The sequence below is a fragment of the Oncorhynchus kisutch genome, unplaced genomic scaffold (genome assembly GCF_002021735.2).
Source record: "Oncorhynchus kisutch isolate 150728-3 unplaced genomic scaffold, Okis_V2 scaffold1830, whole genome shotgun sequence".
In the NCBI taxonomy this organism is placed as follows: domain Eukaryota; kingdom Metazoa; phylum Chordata; class Actinopteri; order Salmoniformes; family Salmonidae; genus Oncorhynchus; species Oncorhynchus kisutch.
In genome coordinates this window covers 1-17,705 of record NW_022263775.1, presented here as the reverse complement: position 1 = coordinate 17,705, position 17,705 = coordinate 1, and the positions used below count along the sequence as shown (strand labels likewise).

The 17,705-nt window shown below is 42.3% G+C and overlaps 1 protein-coding gene across 1 annotated transcript; it reads right to left on the bottom strand.

Moving 5' to 3' along the window:
* Window positions 1-4,368: 4,368 nt before the first annotated feature.
* On the bottom strand, window positions 4,369-14,686 carry LOC116368094 (vitellogenin-like). The gene is made up of 34 exons (XM_031819093.1): window positions 14,584-14,686; window positions 14,398-14,418; window positions 14,105-14,256; window positions 13,762-14,013; window positions 13,511-13,672; window positions 13,272-13,420; window positions 13,030-13,180; window positions 12,765-12,922; window positions 12,535-12,700; window positions 10,751-10,876; window positions 10,285-10,503; window positions 9,973-10,190; window positions 9,781-9,878; window positions 9,547-9,671; window positions 9,352-9,453; window positions 9,122-9,241; window positions 8,840-9,026; window positions 8,650-8,743; window positions 8,380-8,565; window positions 8,099-8,258; window positions 7,766-7,979; window positions 7,398-7,681; window positions 7,195-7,254; window positions 7,013-7,087; window positions 6,696-6,902; window positions 6,405-6,556; window positions 6,160-6,307; window positions 5,931-6,057; window positions 5,649-5,832; window positions 5,466-5,560; window positions 5,241-5,335; window positions 4,942-5,107; window positions 4,696-4,857; window positions 4,369-4,587 (listed from the first exon to the last, which is right to left on the bottom strand). The coding sequence occupies exons 1-34, from the start codon at window positions 14,621-14,623 to the stop codon at window positions 4,475-4,477; spliced, it is 4,968 nt and encodes a 1,655-aa protein (XP_031674953.1). The 5' UTR covers window positions 14,624-14,686; the 3' UTR covers window positions 4,369-4,474.
* Window positions 14,687-17,705: the final 3,019 nt, after the last annotated feature.

Below are 17,705 nucleotides of genomic sequence, written 5' to 3'. Positions count from 1 at the left end.
CGAGCTGCCCCTCAGTCCCGAGCTGCCCCTCAGTCCCGAGCTGCCCCCCAGTCCCGAGCTGCCCCCCAGTCCCGAGCTGCCCCTCAGTCCAGAGGCGCCAGAGCCCCTCAGTCCAGAGGCGCCAGAGCCCAAGACATTTTTGGGGCTGCCTGTCGGGCTTCCACCCGCTCTGCCGTGCCAGCTCCTCATAATGCCGCCTCTCTGCTTTCGCTGCCTCCAGCTCGGCTCTCGAGCGGCAATATTCCCCTGGCTCTGCCCAGGGTCCTTTCCCGTCCAGGATCTCCTCCCAAGTCCACTTCTCCAAATAGTGCTGCCTCTCCCATTGCTGCTGCTGTTGCTCCTGCTGCTTCTCATGCTGCACCTGTTGCTTCTCCTGCTGCTGCTTTTGCTGCTGCCTCTGTTTACCACGTCGCTTGGTCCTTGGTTGGTGGGTGATTCTGTCCCAATCGTCGTATGAAGCGGACCAAAATGCAGCGTGGTATGTGTTCATGATGATTTTTTAATTAAAGAAAGCACTGAACACTGAATACAAACTATACAAAACAATAAACGAATAATGACTGTAAAGCTATAATGAGAACTGTTCTGACACAAGCAACTAACGTAGACAATCACCCACAAACAAACAGTGAAACCGAGGGTACCAAAGTATGATTCTCAATCAGAGACAACTAATGACACCTGGCTCTGATTGAGAACCATACTAGGCCGAAACATAGAAATCCCAAAATCATAGAAAAACAAACATAGACTGCCCACCCCAACTCACGCCCTGACCATACTAAATAATGACAAAACAACAGAACGTGACAAGTGGAGGAAGAAGTCAGGCGCAGGAAGCAGAGAGTTCAGGGTAGCTCTACTTTATTTGCACCACAACGGTGAAACGACGCCAACCCAAACAAATGCCCCAAACACGGGGAACTTAAACAGTCCAGCAAAATACAAAATACACGGACAACCGTGACCTACAGCCGTGTACAACATGTACACTGAAAACAATCCCGCACAACCAGCAGACGGGCCGGCTGGTAAATAAAGCCCAACCAATTATCCTAAACTAAACACAGGTGAAACTAATAAACAGAAAAAGGGGAAAAGGGATCAGTGGCAGCTAGTAGGCCGGTGACGACGACCGCCGAGCGCCACCCAAACAGGAGGTGGAGTCACCTTCGGTAGGAGTTGTGACAGTAGCATGATTATCCACAATAGTAAATATTCTGCAAAAAGGATCAAAGCTAAATTAGGTTCAGGGATAGCTGAAATACAATCAAGGTCAATAATATAAAGATCATGTAAAAAAGCCTGTTCACTGAAACTTTTTAAGGTCCTCTTTGTGATGACACAAGTCTTAGTTTTGTATTCTCACATCTCTCACATAAACAACTGGGCAATGGTCACTGTCTTGACACCAGTTGAACTAGGTAACTCCTCGAGTTCACAAAGGTTAGCCGAGGGAGGACCGGACCCCTATAACAGATATGAATACATTTTTCACCAGACAAAGGCTTATAGACAGTAGCTCACATTTTTGGGCAAGGGAAATGGATTTCAGTAAAGAGACAGAGAAAATATTTTGGAATAAGAATGGCCACTCCACTACCTCTACCTGTCTGTCAGCTATGAACACATTATAACCCTCGATATGTATATCAGAGTCCAGAATGTCCGCAGAGATACAGGTTTCAGTCAATACCAGCATGCCTATATTTGTCTGCATAGCCCATATCTTGATGTAATCTAGTTTAGGAAGTAAGCTCCTGCTGTCCATATGCATCAACCCAAGTCCTTTACAATCTTTACATTTTTAAAGTCACATGGAGTCTACAACTCAAACAAGCTATGCTCAATAGGCAGTTTCAGGTCTGGTCTGATGGTTGATGTTCATACAGTTGGTATGGCTATAAGCTTGGCACACCTGTATTTGGGGAGATTCTCCCATTCTTCTCTGCAGATCCTCTCAAGCTCTGTCAGGTTGGCTGCACAGCTATTTTCAAGTTTCTCCAGAGATGTTTTATTGGGTTCAAGTCTGGGCTCTGGCTGGTTCACTCAAGGACATTAAGAGACTTGTCCCGAAGCCACTGCTGTGTTGTCTTGGCTGTGTGCTTAGGGTTGATGTACTGTTGGAAGGTGAACCTTCAACCCCAGTCTGAGGTCCTGAGTGCACTGGAGCAGATTTTCACCAAGGATCTCTCTGTACTTTGCTCTGTTCATCTTTCCCTCAACCCTTACTAGTCTCCCATTCCCTACTGCTTAAAAACATCCCCACAGCATGATGCTTCCAGCACCATGCTTCCCCGTAGGGATGGTGCCAGGTTTCCTCCAGATGTGACACTTGCCATTCAGGCCAAAGAGTTCAATGTTGGTTTCATCAGACACGATCATCTTGTTCTCATGGTCTGAGAGTCCTTCAGGTGCCTTTTGGCAAACTCCAAGTGCCTTATAATGAGGAGAACTTCCGTCTGGCCACTCTACCATGAAGGCCTGATTGGTGGAGTGCTGCAGAGATGGTTGTCCTTCTGGAAGGTTCTCCTATCTCCACAGAGGAACTCTGGAGCTCTGTCAGAGTGACCATCGGGTTCTTGGTCACATCCCTGAGTAAGGCCCTCCTCCTCCGATTGCTCGAATCTTGGTGGTTCCAAACTTCTTCCATTTAAGAATGATGGAGGCCACTGTGTTCTTGGGTACCTTCAATGCTGAAGAAATGTTTTGGTACCCTTCCCCAGATCTGTGCTTTGACATAATCGTGTCTCGGAGCTCTACTGATAATTCCTTCAACCTCATGGCTTGTTTTTTGCTCTGACATACACTGTTAACTGTGGGACCTTATATAGACAGGTATGTGCCTTTCCAAATCATGTCCAATCAATTGAATTTACCACAGGTGGACTCCAATCAAGTTGTAGAAACATCTTAAGTATGATCAATGGAAACAGGACGCACCTGAGCTCAAATTCGAGTCTCATAGCAAACCATCTGAATCCAAGGCTTTTGATTGGGGAAGCAGCGAACCTTCACTGTGGGGACAACGTCGTCGATGCATTTCCTATTGAAGCCGGTAACGGAGGTGGTTAGCTCATCAATGCTATTGGCTTAGTCCCGGAATATATTCTAGTCAGCACTAGCAAAGCTGTCCTGTAGCATAGCCTCCGATTCAGAGGACCATTTCTCAATGCAGCGCATCATGGGTACTTCCTCTTTGAGCTTCTGCTTGTAGACAGGAAGCAGAAGTATAGAGTCATGATCTGATTTGCCAAAAGGGTGATGAGGAAAGGCCTTGTATGCTTGCTTGTAGCTAGAGTAGCATTGGTCTTTATCGCCCCTTGTGGCGTAGGAGTTGTGTTGATGGAAGTTGGGGATTATGTGTCTCAGTGACTAGGAACTTAATGACTAGGAACTAACAAGGAAAGCAGCCTCCGGGGGCATGGTTTCCTGCCTGTTTTTCTTATCCTGAGATTGAACATATAAAGCAATCACGATAACAGCTGAAAACTCTCTTGGGGTAGAAAGTTTGGCATTTGTCCATCAAGTATTCCAAGACGGGTGAGAAATGGGTAGAGACTTCCATTGCGCTAGAGTCAGGACACCATTTACTGTTGATAAAGAGGCATACACCTCCCCCTGTCAATTTTCCTGAATCCAATGTCCTGTCCGCTCGGTGAATGGAGAATCCATCGAGTTGGATTGCCATGGGGGTAAGGCCAAGTGTTTTTGGGACGGACAAGGCCCCTGACTGTGTTTTGATAGAGCCATAATATTTTGACTTCTGAGTGACAGAGGGACAAGTTAGTGTGGTTTTTAAGGTAATGTTTTTGTTCGTAGATGTCATTTGTATAGATTTCATGTCAAAAGTTTTATTGTATTACCTTTTGTTAAATTCAGTTTTATACATGTGAATGTCAGACAGCGTAATGTATTTGTTATCATAGTCAACATAGTTTTTTCCTTAAATATTGGATATCATTTTAGAATGTACATTCACTGAAATGTTGCTGATACATCAACACCAAATGTGAAAAGAGATATAGGTCTTTACATTGATTTATGAAATTGACAAACTGTCTTTCCCTTCAATTGATTGTGATGACAACAAAACAATATTGGTCGAAGCTATTGTATTTGTTGTAGATGCAGTGCAATGGAAATGGTATACTGAACAGTCATAGCAAGTTGGATGTGTTTACAATATAACTCCTCTGTCAAGCTGAAGGTGTTTTTGGCACTGACATATTTTTTTTTAATCATTTTTTTTTTTTCATAATTCACCATGAAAAGTGATGGCCATTAACTGTATCTTATTAGAGGGCTCTTTTTGCAAATGAAAAATGTGGAAAAATGTATCAGAGACCATCTTTGAATGCACAGTTGGATTTATTACAATTTGAGTGGTCAATAATGTTGTAGGTTTCATCTCAGTGATGTGAAATTACATATTTTCTGATATAAAAATTACAGTATCTACTCCACCACAGCACTACATGCACTGCTCAGAGCAGCGACAGGCCACATGGGCTTCTGCCTTCTCCATCAGGTCCACACTCTTCTCATAGATGCTGCTCAGACCTGCAGAGCGGTTCAGGTTGGAATCTGTAATAGGAAAGAAAGTAAGAAATTAGGAACTGCAGATCAGTATTTATTGGATACATCAGAACAGTATGGTGTCTTCAGTAAAACAGTTGTCCATTATAGACTCACCGACAGGCAGGCAGTGGAAACCGATGGTGATGGGGGTGGTCCTCACTGGGAGGCATCCAGGTAGACAGCGCAGCATAGGCTCAACAGAGTAGCATTTGGACTCCCTGTCATCAACCATCACCTGCTTCTCCAGCTTCACAGACTCGAGCTTCATGAGACATTCTGACATAGAGAGGTACAGCAATAATATGTTAACTAAATGAACTGACATTTGTAATGCAGCATAAGCGGTAGGCTAAGACTTACCAGACGCATCACGGCAGCTATCAGAAGGAAGCACCCAGGAATGGGCAAAGCTGACTGAGCTCTTGGTCAGGCGGCCACTGGGTGTACGGTACTCCTGTCTGTCTTCGCCATCAGCCTTTCCACAGAGTCCACAGGTCTGTCCCTTCATCCAGTCCACGACTTTAATCTGAGTGCCAAAATCACACAACAACTTAGAACAACTGTAGCTTATGTTTTGGTAGCCCTTTAAACAAGTAATACGCTATTCATACATTTAATGATACAGTATTATTGATATTATGACATAAGATTCCAATCACCTTCCATGAGTCCCTATCAAAGTAGACTTCTTGGAGACCATGGCTTGGGGCATAGAGAGACACACCTTCACCCTTCTGTTTGATCTTGATAGAACCTTAGGCAAGAAAATAAACAATGTTGTAGTTTATGGATGAGGCCATTTTCTTTTATCTTATTACTGCAGTACATTAGATTATTCTAGTTATTGTGATGTTGATAAATAAGGTTGAAGGAGCATGAGAAACCTGAGGGGTCCTCGTATGGGAGTTTGTCTTTGGAAATTTCCATTCCATTGACCTTCACTATCACATCATTGTCCTCAGGGTACAGGTCAACATCACTGGAAGTGTCAAAGATAATATTTCATACATTGTTATTGATAGAAATATATTTGTGTAAAAGCAATTGTTTTCTAAAACAATACTCACATGTCAGAGATTTTCACATTGATGTGGTTTTCTTCAGATGCGTGATCCTTCTTCAGCAGAACCATGAATTTGAGCTCTATGGTGCAATCCTGAGCCAAAACTTGGTAGCAGGAGAGAGGCATCTTGATCTTGTACTTCCTGTTGTTAAATGTTGTCAATGTGTCTCTGACCATGCTACATTTAACTGGAAAACAATAGTGTTAATTTATACCTTCCTTGCCTTTATTAACGTTGTACTGTGACATTGTTTTGTTTTTTAGTTTTTTTATTGTTTCTGCTTACCTGCGTTGACTTCAGAAAACAAGTAGTGGATTTTGTTAACAATGTTGTCATCAAAGGGAGAAAGATCAGTCATAGACTCAATGGGCAGAGAACAGGGGAGGTTCACACCCCGTTTATACAGTGTCATCTGTGATTTAGATACACAAATCCTCAACAGTCAACCAAGAAGAGAAGTCTGGAGAAATAAAACAGCAGAAAATGCTATTGTGGGAAAAACAATGTTCCTCACCTTGGGTGTTTTCAGAATGACATCCAGGGTCCTTTCAGATGTTGCAACCACAGTGCATTGAATCTGTTTCTCACTATTCTTGTCTTTTTGCATTGGAACCAAGTCAGCCAGGTAATATGGGATGTACCCAGGGATGAATTCAGACACGCTAGAAGAGAAAAGGTTACACAAATCAGAAGTTGTTCTTGATTTGTTCTGTAACATTATTCAGCTATCACTAGCAAATAACAAATGAGTAACCGTACATCCTAACATAGCGCCAAACAGCCTTGGGAACCTTGGGGAGTTTGTCCCAAGACAACCTCAGACGAACTGCAGGGCTTGGACCAACAAGACCAGTCTCAGCAGTGATGAAGGTGTTATAATCCTTGCACTCTGCCCCCCAAGCAATCTTGGCCTAATTAGGAGAACAAAATAAAGTGTACATTTTTTTAGTATACCTTAGATGTTATTGCTACCCATGGTACAACCTAAACATTAAAAAAACGATCAGAAAACGTATATTGTAGCACCATTTACAAGATATTTGATCTTACAGTGACTTTGTGTTTGCTGAGCAGAACACCATCAGCACACAGTTTCCAGTTGTCGTCCTCATCAAGGGCAGCCATAATGATCTGCAGTCTGAAAGTAGCTTTGTTCAAGTAAGCAGTAACCTGGTATCCCTCTATCTTATGGCCAGCTCTCACTAAACGGAAGAGGATGATCACCTTAGGGGCAAGTTTATTGCCAAGGAATTTGTCCTGAGAAGAGAAACACATTTTAAATCTTAATTCATCTCTGCGCTCTCTCCCAATGGCACACAATGAAAGAGATGATAATCTTGACTCAAGTTATGATGGTGAAGTGTCACCTGCTTGTAGATGGCATGGAAGCTAGAGGCACTGCTCTTGCTTCTGGAGATGACCTTGGAGGTGGCTTGAGAGTCCTGCAAACAAACAGCAAAACAAAGCATCAGGGTATTTACGGAAATACTTTTCTACAACGATTTATTTTGTCAACCATACCGTAGATGAAAATTCCTCAATATTGTACCTTGTGATTCTTTTTGAATTTGCGGTCGTTGGGGTCGTAAGGCTGGTCGGGGCCGTCAGGCTATTTGGGTAAAAATACCAATACATTCAATAAATTCTCTTCACATTTTTAACATCTATGTATGTTTGCAACAGGTCTGTGCCTTGTTTGTCAGCTCCATAAATATCTGACTCAAAGAGTTTTGTGAGAAACAGTAACCTTACCTCGGAGATGCGGGAGCTGGAGGAGCTGGAAGAGCTGCTGCTCTCTGATTTGTTGGATATACTAGAGCGAGAGCTGCTGGAACTAGAGCTGCTGGAACTAGAGGAATCTCTGGTGCCGTTCTTCAGATCAGGCACCAGAATTTTCTTGAGCTTCAACAGTACAGTTTTTCCCTCGGGAGCTTCCTCCTCTTCGTTCATGGTGATGACTTTGATAATCTTTTCTGCAGCCTTGGGTCCAACTTGCACTTCAAACTCCAGCCTCTCGATGGCGGGTTCAGATGCTGCTAAAAATGGAATGCATTATAAATAGCTAAACAAATTGTTGCATGTAGATGCTGAACTTGGCGTATTACCAAATGAATGCTTACATTGTTTCACAGAAATAAGGACTGAATGCTTTCCAATTATGTTGTAGAAAAGAGTGTTTCTGATGAAGGCAGCACTCTCTGAGGCAAATTCAAAGCATGCTTTGACTCCAAGCCTTTCGACACAGATTGTCTCCTCAAGATCGACTACAATTGCCTTAAGGATGGGCTTGAAGTTGGATGGCAAATCAGAATAGAGGATCTCGGAAGATCTTGACTGAAAAAATAATATAAATTCACAAAATGTATCAAATGTCTGGGGTCTGTGGTTAATCATTTCTGATTGGTAATGCTTATGGGAATTTAGTTTTGAACAAGTATTTCATACAAACTCACCAAACTTCCAGCAAAAGAGGCAGCAGAGGCTGCAATCATAGATGTGAACTTATCCCTGGACTGCTGTGCACTTCTTGCTACTCCTTGGGCAGGAATCAAGGGAGTTATTCTCTCGACTGGGACATCCTCCACATTTCTTGCGACAGCAAAGGTCTCAATGCTGTTTGAAGGAACATAGATCTCAAGAAATCTGTAGTGTGGCAGCCGTGTTAAAAAAATATGAACTTAATGTAAACAGCTATTACATCCTCTTTTCTGAACAAGAAAAAGATTGCCCTTACTGTGCGACAGCAATATGCTCTGGAGCGGAAACAGGGAAAGCTTCAAACTTGAAGTTGCCATTAGCGATGTCAAGCTGTGCTGCAAATTTTGCAGGGACAATTGTGCGGACCTTAGTTCTTGCCATAATAGCAGCCTGGATGAATGCAGTGTTCACTCCCATCACAGCAAATGTATGCATGACAATGCTACAGGAATAGGAGACATTTGTTAAATTTACCAAGATTTGTGGTATTAATGATGTCATCAGAAAATATTGGTCTTATACCTACCTTGGTCTAACTTCGGCGTGTAGCTCAATGTTTGTTTCCAATAGCTGGGCAGCATGGAAGGTTTCAGGCAGAGCAGGTGTCAGAGTGGCACGGACTATGAACATAAAGATAAAAGCACATTCATATGGGAGATCAGAGATCTAGCGAAGAACTACTAATTACTAAGCAATAACTATTATGATATAGTTACCATTGACGTATGCTTTAGCGACAGCAGCAGCGTAGTAACTGAGCTCCATGGGCAAACCAACAGCGGTGGGGAAGATGCGACGCACCTCTGCAGCCAGCAGGGGCTTAACATACTGGAAAGTTGCTCCAGCCAACAGTGCCTTCAAGGCATTTTTTCCCAAAGCGTGTGCAGAAGGACTGTTGGCAAGCTGTGGGATATTATTAGGTTTAGCTGTTTTGTCCCTCAACTGTGAATGTTTTATGAATACTTTTGGAGACTATTAAGTTATATCATCTGTTGTACCTGAAGTGCCTGATCGATCATGGACTTGTCAATGTTGGCAAAGGCAATTTCCTGTCCAAAGAACTTCACATATATGGAGGCTAGGGGCTTTCTTGTGTCTAGGGACCTCCAGTCAGACAGCTGTGGATAGATGAGTAAAGCAAACCTGATTGATCAATTTTATTTTTAAAATCCACAGGGATTGAAGCAATTTAAGATAAATGTGTAACGTAGTGATCGTTAATACTTACAGCCTTAATGACACGCCTCATCTTGGTGATCCTGTCAGCATTTTCAGGAGCTGGGGGTAATTTCAGAAGAGCCTCCTGGATTCCCTCAGTTCTCACTCCAACCTAAGGGGCAAACATTAAGCTTGGACAGTTTAAAAGTGTTTTAAATGTTCTCAATCATTATCATTTCAAGGAACTTTGAAAGAACGCCTTTACCTCAAGAACATCAGCAGCTGCTCCAGAAAAGTAGGTGCGAGCTTTGGCCACGACAGTTCTGGGGAAAAGGGTGGCAGCATCGTTGATGTAGAAAGCACTGGCAGCAGCACCAATCCTCAGGGGATCTTTAAAATGGGGAAAAATGACTGTTAATGATTGACTTTGTTGATGTTTAGTGAATGATGCTAATGGGCCAGTCGTTGCAAGCCAAGGAAGATAAGAGGAGGACCTTACTGGAATAGGCATCCAGGTGGATGGCTTGACTGAAGTGGCAGCTCAATCTTCTACATTTGGTGCTGAGCATCTTGACAGCAACATTGCAGGCAGCAGCACTAAAATGAAGGAATAGCACCTATGTTATTAATTCTGATTCCATAGATATTGAGAGAGATGTAATGACATGTAAAGGTGAAAGAGTGCTCTTACACTGAGGCAAAGTCAGGGGCGGTGCTCCTGGTCAGGGACTTCATGTGAGAGTAGGTGAAGCTAGTCACCTGCAGATTTTTCTCTGTTTTCAGAATGTTAGCTAAAATAATCACCAGGCCCATTGGGGGCTTTGTCTCAAACAGAACAATGCAGGCAAGCATGCGGAGCTCTGGGTGGAGAGCCTTGTCCATGAACAACTGCACAGCAACTTCCTGGACCTATTTCACAACAATAATGCAGAGATTTGAATGGACTTCACTAGTGAGAATGATGATGTTGTCATTTGCAATTTAATGGAGGGACTGTACTCACCATTCTAGGCTCCCTCTTAGCAATGTTCCTCAGGGCCAAGACTGCATCAGCCTGGACTCTCAGGGGCAGAGCAGCAGCTGCAGTTCCAAACACGGGCAGGAGCTTTGTGATTGGTTTAATGCTAGCAGGATGGCCAGCATTACCCAGAGCTTTAAGAACCATGGAGAGTTCCTCAAGTTTGCTATTAGCAACAGCCTGAACAGCAAGTTCGTGGATGGGCTGTGGGAAGACATGTACAGTAGATATGTTTGAATAACCTCAATCAGTAGATCATCATATACATGAGATGACATCTACCTCTTTGAAGAGTATCCCACTAGCACTGACTTTGCTGATAAATCTTTTTTCGAGGGAAATGTACTTGATACGATTGTGATATGTTGCTATCTCACCTATCTATCGTAAGAGCATCTATCTGTTAAGTGACTCAAATGTAAATGATTATAGGAAAATACATCCAGTTTACCTTCACAAGTTCAGCGGGGCAGTTGGGATATTGGACACAGTATTTGGAAACCATGGTACCATAACCAAGCATGGCGATCTCACGTAGAACTGGGTGTGTCTGAATCTTGTGGTTGAAAGCCAGGCTCTGGTGGTGAAAAAGGTATTGTTTTGAGTCATCTTTATATAATTTCTTACAAAATATTGAAGAGATAGGACAGTGTAGAAGGAGTAAAGTGGGTCCAGGATTCACAACCAGACGGTTGCGAGCACATATGTGACCAGCTTTAAAAAACTAGGCATATGTCGCACATCACTACTTCACAGGAGAGGCATTTGCAGTTTATTCTTTCAGAAATGCCTCCTGGAACATGTGAACTGTCATGTGCCTTCATAACAAACTTGTATGCCATCTGTAAATATGAATACAATTATTAAATTAGGAGCCTCGTTGGTTTAGCCATGGAAAAATACCTTCCCGCTAGCCATGATTGGCTGAGATAATGAATGGGCTAATGAATGGGCTGGACATGCCGAGAGATGAGTTTGTGTTGGTCTGCTATTTAGCACACTTCTGTCTATAACATGAGCTGCTCGGTATGTGTCAATAATCCTTGCTACAGTGGCTTTTTTGAAAGATATAATGCTAGCTATGGAGATCTGCAAATGTGTTGCTACTGCGCTCCAAACATTGTTGCCCAGAATGTATTAGGTGCTATTGACAAAGATTAGCGGGGAACAGTTGTGATGGACTACTTTCTGTACACAGTCAGTGTGAACCAAAGTGACTTGACAAAACAACGGGCCCAACAAGCTGTAGCTTGCTAAAAACCAAACAGAAAAGACACACTGCCATGAAGTGTTCATCCATGTGTACTGGTAAGAGTGTAGCTACATTCTCAGATATTACAAGTTTCAAATTTTGTCAGAAAGTCATTTTTATTGCAAGTTCAAGCGTACTGTTAGCTAGCTAGCAAATGTTAGTTTGCTGTCTTGCTAGCTAACGGCACGTGTATGATCTCTGTAGTAATATTATTTGTATCTCAGAAAGCCACTTGTAATTGCTGATTACGGCCATCGATTGTATTTCATGAACATGTGTACATGTCCAGACAATAGTAACCATCCACTTAGCTACATGTGGCTGGGGGTGGTTATATAATTTATTTCACATGACCCATCAGTTTTGGACAAGTGTCTGGGTAAGCATAATGTATAATTATAAAATAATTATAAAATATTTTTATCCGGACACTTTCAAAGTCAGATTAGGTTATAGGCCAAGGACTAAATAAAGTGTACTTTACCTGGAGTTTTTCCCTATTTTAGGCTACTACTTTCACCACTTTTAGTCTTGAAATCTTTGGTTGTTTACTACACTACCTTACTCACTCTGTTTAGCTCATGGTCTCACATGTGAATCCTTAAAGAGATGGGTGGGGCTAGGGCTTTAGAGGGTGTGAACGATGCCGAATAGGTTTAAACGCAGAAGCTCTCCAGTAGTTGTAGGAAAAAAGTCAAGGGACATTTTCTCAAAAGTGAGGTTACAAGTTGACCAACTTTCAAAGCAGAATTACTTTCGCATTGTTCCTCAACCGTGGGGTATGATATACCGTTTTGTAGATCTGAGTCTCTACTTTAAATAAAAAAAACACCAAATGTTGCTACATGAAACTGAATCGAGGCTCTAGGTCACATATGTGTTGAAGGTAGTGGTGTTAACCACCACCTCATGCTACAATTTTTTTTACATCTTAATGAGGAAATCTATAAGAATGCTTAAACATCATTTAAAGGTTTACTTACTTCAACAAGCTTGACAGTCTCCAGATCAGCAGCCACCATATGCACAGCAGCAACCAGAGCCTGAGCAGCCTCAAAAATAGTGATGTCACCAGCCAAAAACTTCTCCTTGATGAATCTCACAGCCACTGATTTTCCGATGGAGGGGACAGCATCCAGGATCCAGTGTCTGAAAAAAAAGGTTTTCTGTCATTGTGTCTTTGTTTGAGCAATTGAGCAATAATTTTTTTTACCTGTAAGCTGGTTTGGCCTTGAACTCAGCCCAGATGGCATTAATAGTCTCAGAGCTTGCCATGCGCAGGAGCTGAATAAACTGCAGAAACTTAAGAGGAGCATCTTCATGGACCTGTGCCGTGTTGTATGTGACCAGATGATTCAGGATCTTCACAGCCTAAACAATTATAATGAAGTGTTTGTATTAAACCTTTGTTATCTGTGGCTTTACATATTGTCAGGCTTATGTATCAAATAATAGATAGAGTCATTGAGTCACTGTACCTGAGCACGTGCGTTGCTGATCTTAAGGAGCTGAATGGGCATCTGGAGAATCTCAGTGGCAAACTCATACCGGATGGATCCACGGTGAACATAGTTATTATCGGGGACAATAATTGGAGCCTTCTTGATCTCAACGAAAGTCAACATTTGTCTGTGAAAGGTAGTTCATGGGAAACTGTTAAACCTATAAGCTTAATAAAATGAAAATGTTTTCCTTTTATACCACAAATCAGTCAACATACTTTGCTTCCATTTGGGCAGCTCCTGACATCTCATTGAATGGTGTGAACTGATGGAGCTCAGTAACAGTGGCCTCCAAGATCAGAGCACCATTGTCAGCGGGCTTCATGAGGTATTTGTAAGTGGCAGCTCCCATCAGGGCCTCCCCTCTCTGTTTAGACAAAACACAGAGTTGTATTGTCATGTGAAGTGTTTCTGGTTATGTTTTTCCAACCCCCAAAATAGATACTTATGCTCATACCTGCCGGCACTCTACACACTTCTCTGTGTAAGCCAGACCAAAGTCCTTCATGATTCTCTGCTGGCAGTTATTGAGATCCTTGCTCTTGGTCAAATGGATGCGTTCTGCCTTGGCATCTTCCCTGATCACATAGTGGGTCTTGCACACTCCCTGAGCTCCAGCCTAACACAAAAGAGAGCATGAGTGAGGAATTCAAACATTGCTTACTGAAACATGTTTTGCATCTAAATATGTACATATACAAGTTTTACCTCCTGCAACTCATAGACATTTTGTGTCTTCTTGATGTTGAGCTGAAGAATGTTCAGGATACCTCTATGGACATTCAGCACTGTTTCAGAGACAGCAGTGGGGGCAAATACCTTACCCACAACACCCTTGGCATACTCAAACTTGATGGGAATCGAGAACTGAGCAGCCAGGGCTGAAGTGAGTTTTGCAGCTGGGACGAAAGGATCGTTGGGCCACACACCACTGTACTCAAAGATCTCAGGGTTCACAAGCTACAAGAAGATATCAATTGATGTATTAGTCAATGTAATGGACATTACATTAAGATATTGTTGGTGTGGGAACTTCATGTATAATAAATACCTTCAGCAAGTAGGTATTCTCTGCAACTGCACTGATAAGAACTTTGCTGATTACTTTTACTCCAGCTCTAGCCAGACCCTCCTCAGGCAGACCACCCAGGAGCAGTGCCTCATACTTGTACACATAGGTCTTACTGGCTTCAAAATCAGGGGCTGTAATAACAATCAAAACATATTTGATGATCTTGTGATCTGAGAACTGGTTTTACTTAATTTATTCAACTAGAAAAAAATGCAGAAGTGAAACTACCTAATAAACATAAGTAAAAATCCATAAAAATAATATGTACTTACCAAAGTTAACAGATTGACTCGCTACAAGATAAAACAAAAATTATTGTCACAATATGTTACTGAATGTTTTTCAAAAAATGTCATAGATACAGAATTGTACATTTCAATATTTACATAACTTAGTTATATTTACATGAAGTTAGTTATAATATCTGCACTAGAATAAGACAGAAAAACTGTACTTACCCACAAGGGCTAGAGTCAGTGCAAGTACTACTGCTCTCATGGCCAGTGTGATGTGAGGAACAACAGTCCCAGTCCACCTTTTAAAGAAGTGCTCTATCGACAAAAACAATCGTAACAAAATATATCATTAACTAATGTTTCATAAGTTGAGATCAGTATGTGCTCATAATAAAGCCTGTTGAGTTGGTTATCACTAGTTCTGAGGTGGCCACATACACCCGTAGGTTAGGTTAACCTGCCCCACTGCCATTTAGCCCTTTACAGATCAATGTCCATCTAAGTCAGTTCTTTAATGAAAATTATCTGGAGAATAACGTGTTGTTTTATCCAACAAGTTATGTGTACTACAACCTTCATTTTTCTTTAAATATTACATTAGTTATTTTTCTCTATTTATCTGATAGACTGCATCCAATTTGTTGAGTAGAGTGTTGGAGGCTATTTTGTAAATGACATCGCCGAAGTTGAGGATCGGTAGGATGGTCGGTTTTACGAGGGTGTGTTTGGCAGCATGAGTGAAGGATGCTTTGTTGCGAAATAGGAAGCCGATTCTAGATTAAATTTTGGATTTGAGATGTTTAATGTGAGTCTGAAAGGAGAGTTTACAGTCTAACCAGACACCTAGGTATTTGTAGTTGTCCACATATTCTAAGTCAGAACCGTCCAGAGTAGTGATGCTGTGCGGGCAGCGATCGGTTGAAAAGCATGCATTTGGTTTAACTTGCATTTAAGAGCAGTTGGAGGCCACGGAAGGAGAGTTGTATGGCATTGAAGCTCGTCTGGAGGTTAGTTAACACAGTGTCCAAAGAGGGGCCAAAGGTATACAGAATGGTGTCGTCTGTGTAGAGATGGACCAAAGAATCACCAGCAGCAAGTCCGACATCATTGATGTATACAGAGAAGAGAGTCGGCCCTAGAATTGAACCCTGTGGCACCCCCATAGAGACTGCCAGAGGTCTGGACAACAAGCCCTCCGATTTGTCACACCGAACTCTATCAGAGAAGTAGTTGGTGAACCAAGCAAGGCAGTCATTTGAGAAACCAAGGCTGTTGAGTCTGCCAATAAGAATGTTGTGATTGACAGAGTCGAAAGCCTTAGCCAGGTTGATGAATACCGCTGCACAGTAATGTCTCTTATCGATGGCGGTTATGATATCGTTTAGGACTTTGAGCGTGGCTGAGGTACACCCATGACCAGCTCTGAAACAAGATTGCATAGCGGAGTGGGGATGCATTTATAGTGTTATGCCCAGTCCTCAACCCTGATTGGTTTACATTCCAAATACATTTAAAGTTGTACATTTGCCAAGGATTCTAGAATCTTAGCTAGACAAGGAAGCCTTGAAAAGGGGAGATAATTATTAAGATCACTACTATCCCCGCCCCTATGGAGTGGTAGCACAAGAGCTGATTTCCATACTTTTGGAATCCTGTCTTTCTTGATAATGTTTAATAAAACATTTTAGGTTATTGAGCCAACAATGATGGGCGCTGCATACTTAAGCAGCCCTGGATCCAAGTGGTTACCCCCTATGGATGTATTGTTGTCTATTGCTTGCAAAGCATCCAGGATTTTTTTTGTAAATAGCCTAAAAGAGAAGCTTTGACTAATTGCCTTTTAATGAGGAGAACTTCCGTCTGGCCACTCTACCATGAAGGCCTGATTGGTGGAGTGCTGCAGAGATGGTTGTCCTTCTGGAAGGTTCTCCTATCCCCACAGAGGAACTCTGGAGCTCTGTCAGAGTGACCATCGGGTTCTTGGTCACATCCCTGAGTAAGGCCCCCCTCCTCCGATTGCTCGAATCTTGGTGGTTCCAAACTTCTTCCATTTAAGAATGATGGAGGCCACTGTGTTCTTGGGTACCCTCCCCCAGATCTGTGCTTTGACATAATCCTGTCTCGGAGCTCTACTGACAATTCCTTCAACCTCATGGCTTGTTTTTTTGCTCTGACATACACTGTCAACTGTGGGACCTTATATAGACAGGTATGTGCCTTTCCAAATCATGTCCAATCAATTGAATTTATCATCATGTTGTAGAAACATCTTAATTATGATCAATGGAAACAGGATGCACCTGAGCTCAATTTTGAGTCTCATAACAAACCATCTGAATCCAAGGCTTTTGATTGGGGAAGCAGCGAACCTTCACTGTGGTGACAATGTCGTCGATGCATTTCCTATTGAAGCCGGTAACGGAGGTGGTTAGCTCATCAATGCTATTGTCTTAGTCCCGGAATATATTCTAGTCAGCGCTAGCAAAGCTGTCCTGTAGCATAGCCTCCAATTCAGAGGACCATTTCTCAATGCAACACATCATGGGTACTTCCCCTTTGAGCTTCTGTTTGTAGACAGGGAGCAGGAGTATAGAGTCATGATCTGATTTGCCAAAAGGGTGATGAGGAAAGGCCTTGTATGCTTGCTTGTGGCTAGAGTAGCATTGGTTTTATCGCCCCTTGTGGCATAGGAGTTGTGTTGATGGAAGTTGGGAATATGTGTCTTAAATGACTAGGAATTTAATGACAAGGAACTTAATGACTAGGAACTTAATGACTAGGAACTAACAAGGAAAACAGCCTCCGAGGGCATGGTTTCCTGCCTGTTTTTCTTATCCTGAGATTGAACATATACAGCAATCACGATAACAGCTGAAAACTCTCTCGGGGGTAGAAAGTTTGGCAATTTGTCCATCAAGTATTCCAAGACGGTGAGCAATGGGTAGAAACTTCCATTGCGCTAGAGTTAGGACACCATTTACTGTTGATGAAGAGGCATACACCTCCTCCTGTCAATTTTCCTGAATCCAATGTCCTGTCCGCTCGGTGAATGGAGAATCCATCGAGTTGGATTGCCATGGGGGCAAGGCCAAGTGTTTTTGGGACGGACAAGGCCCCTGACTGTGTTTTGATAGAGCCATAATATTTTGACTTCTGAGTGACAGAGGGACAAGTTAGTGTGGTTTTTAAGGTAATGTTTTTTGTTCGTAGATGTCATTTGTATAGATTTCATGTCAAAAGTATTTTTATTGTATTACCTTTTGTTAAAGTCATGTAGTTTTATACATTTGAATGTGAGACAACGTAATGTTCTTGTTTTTCATAGTCAACATAGTTTTTTCTAT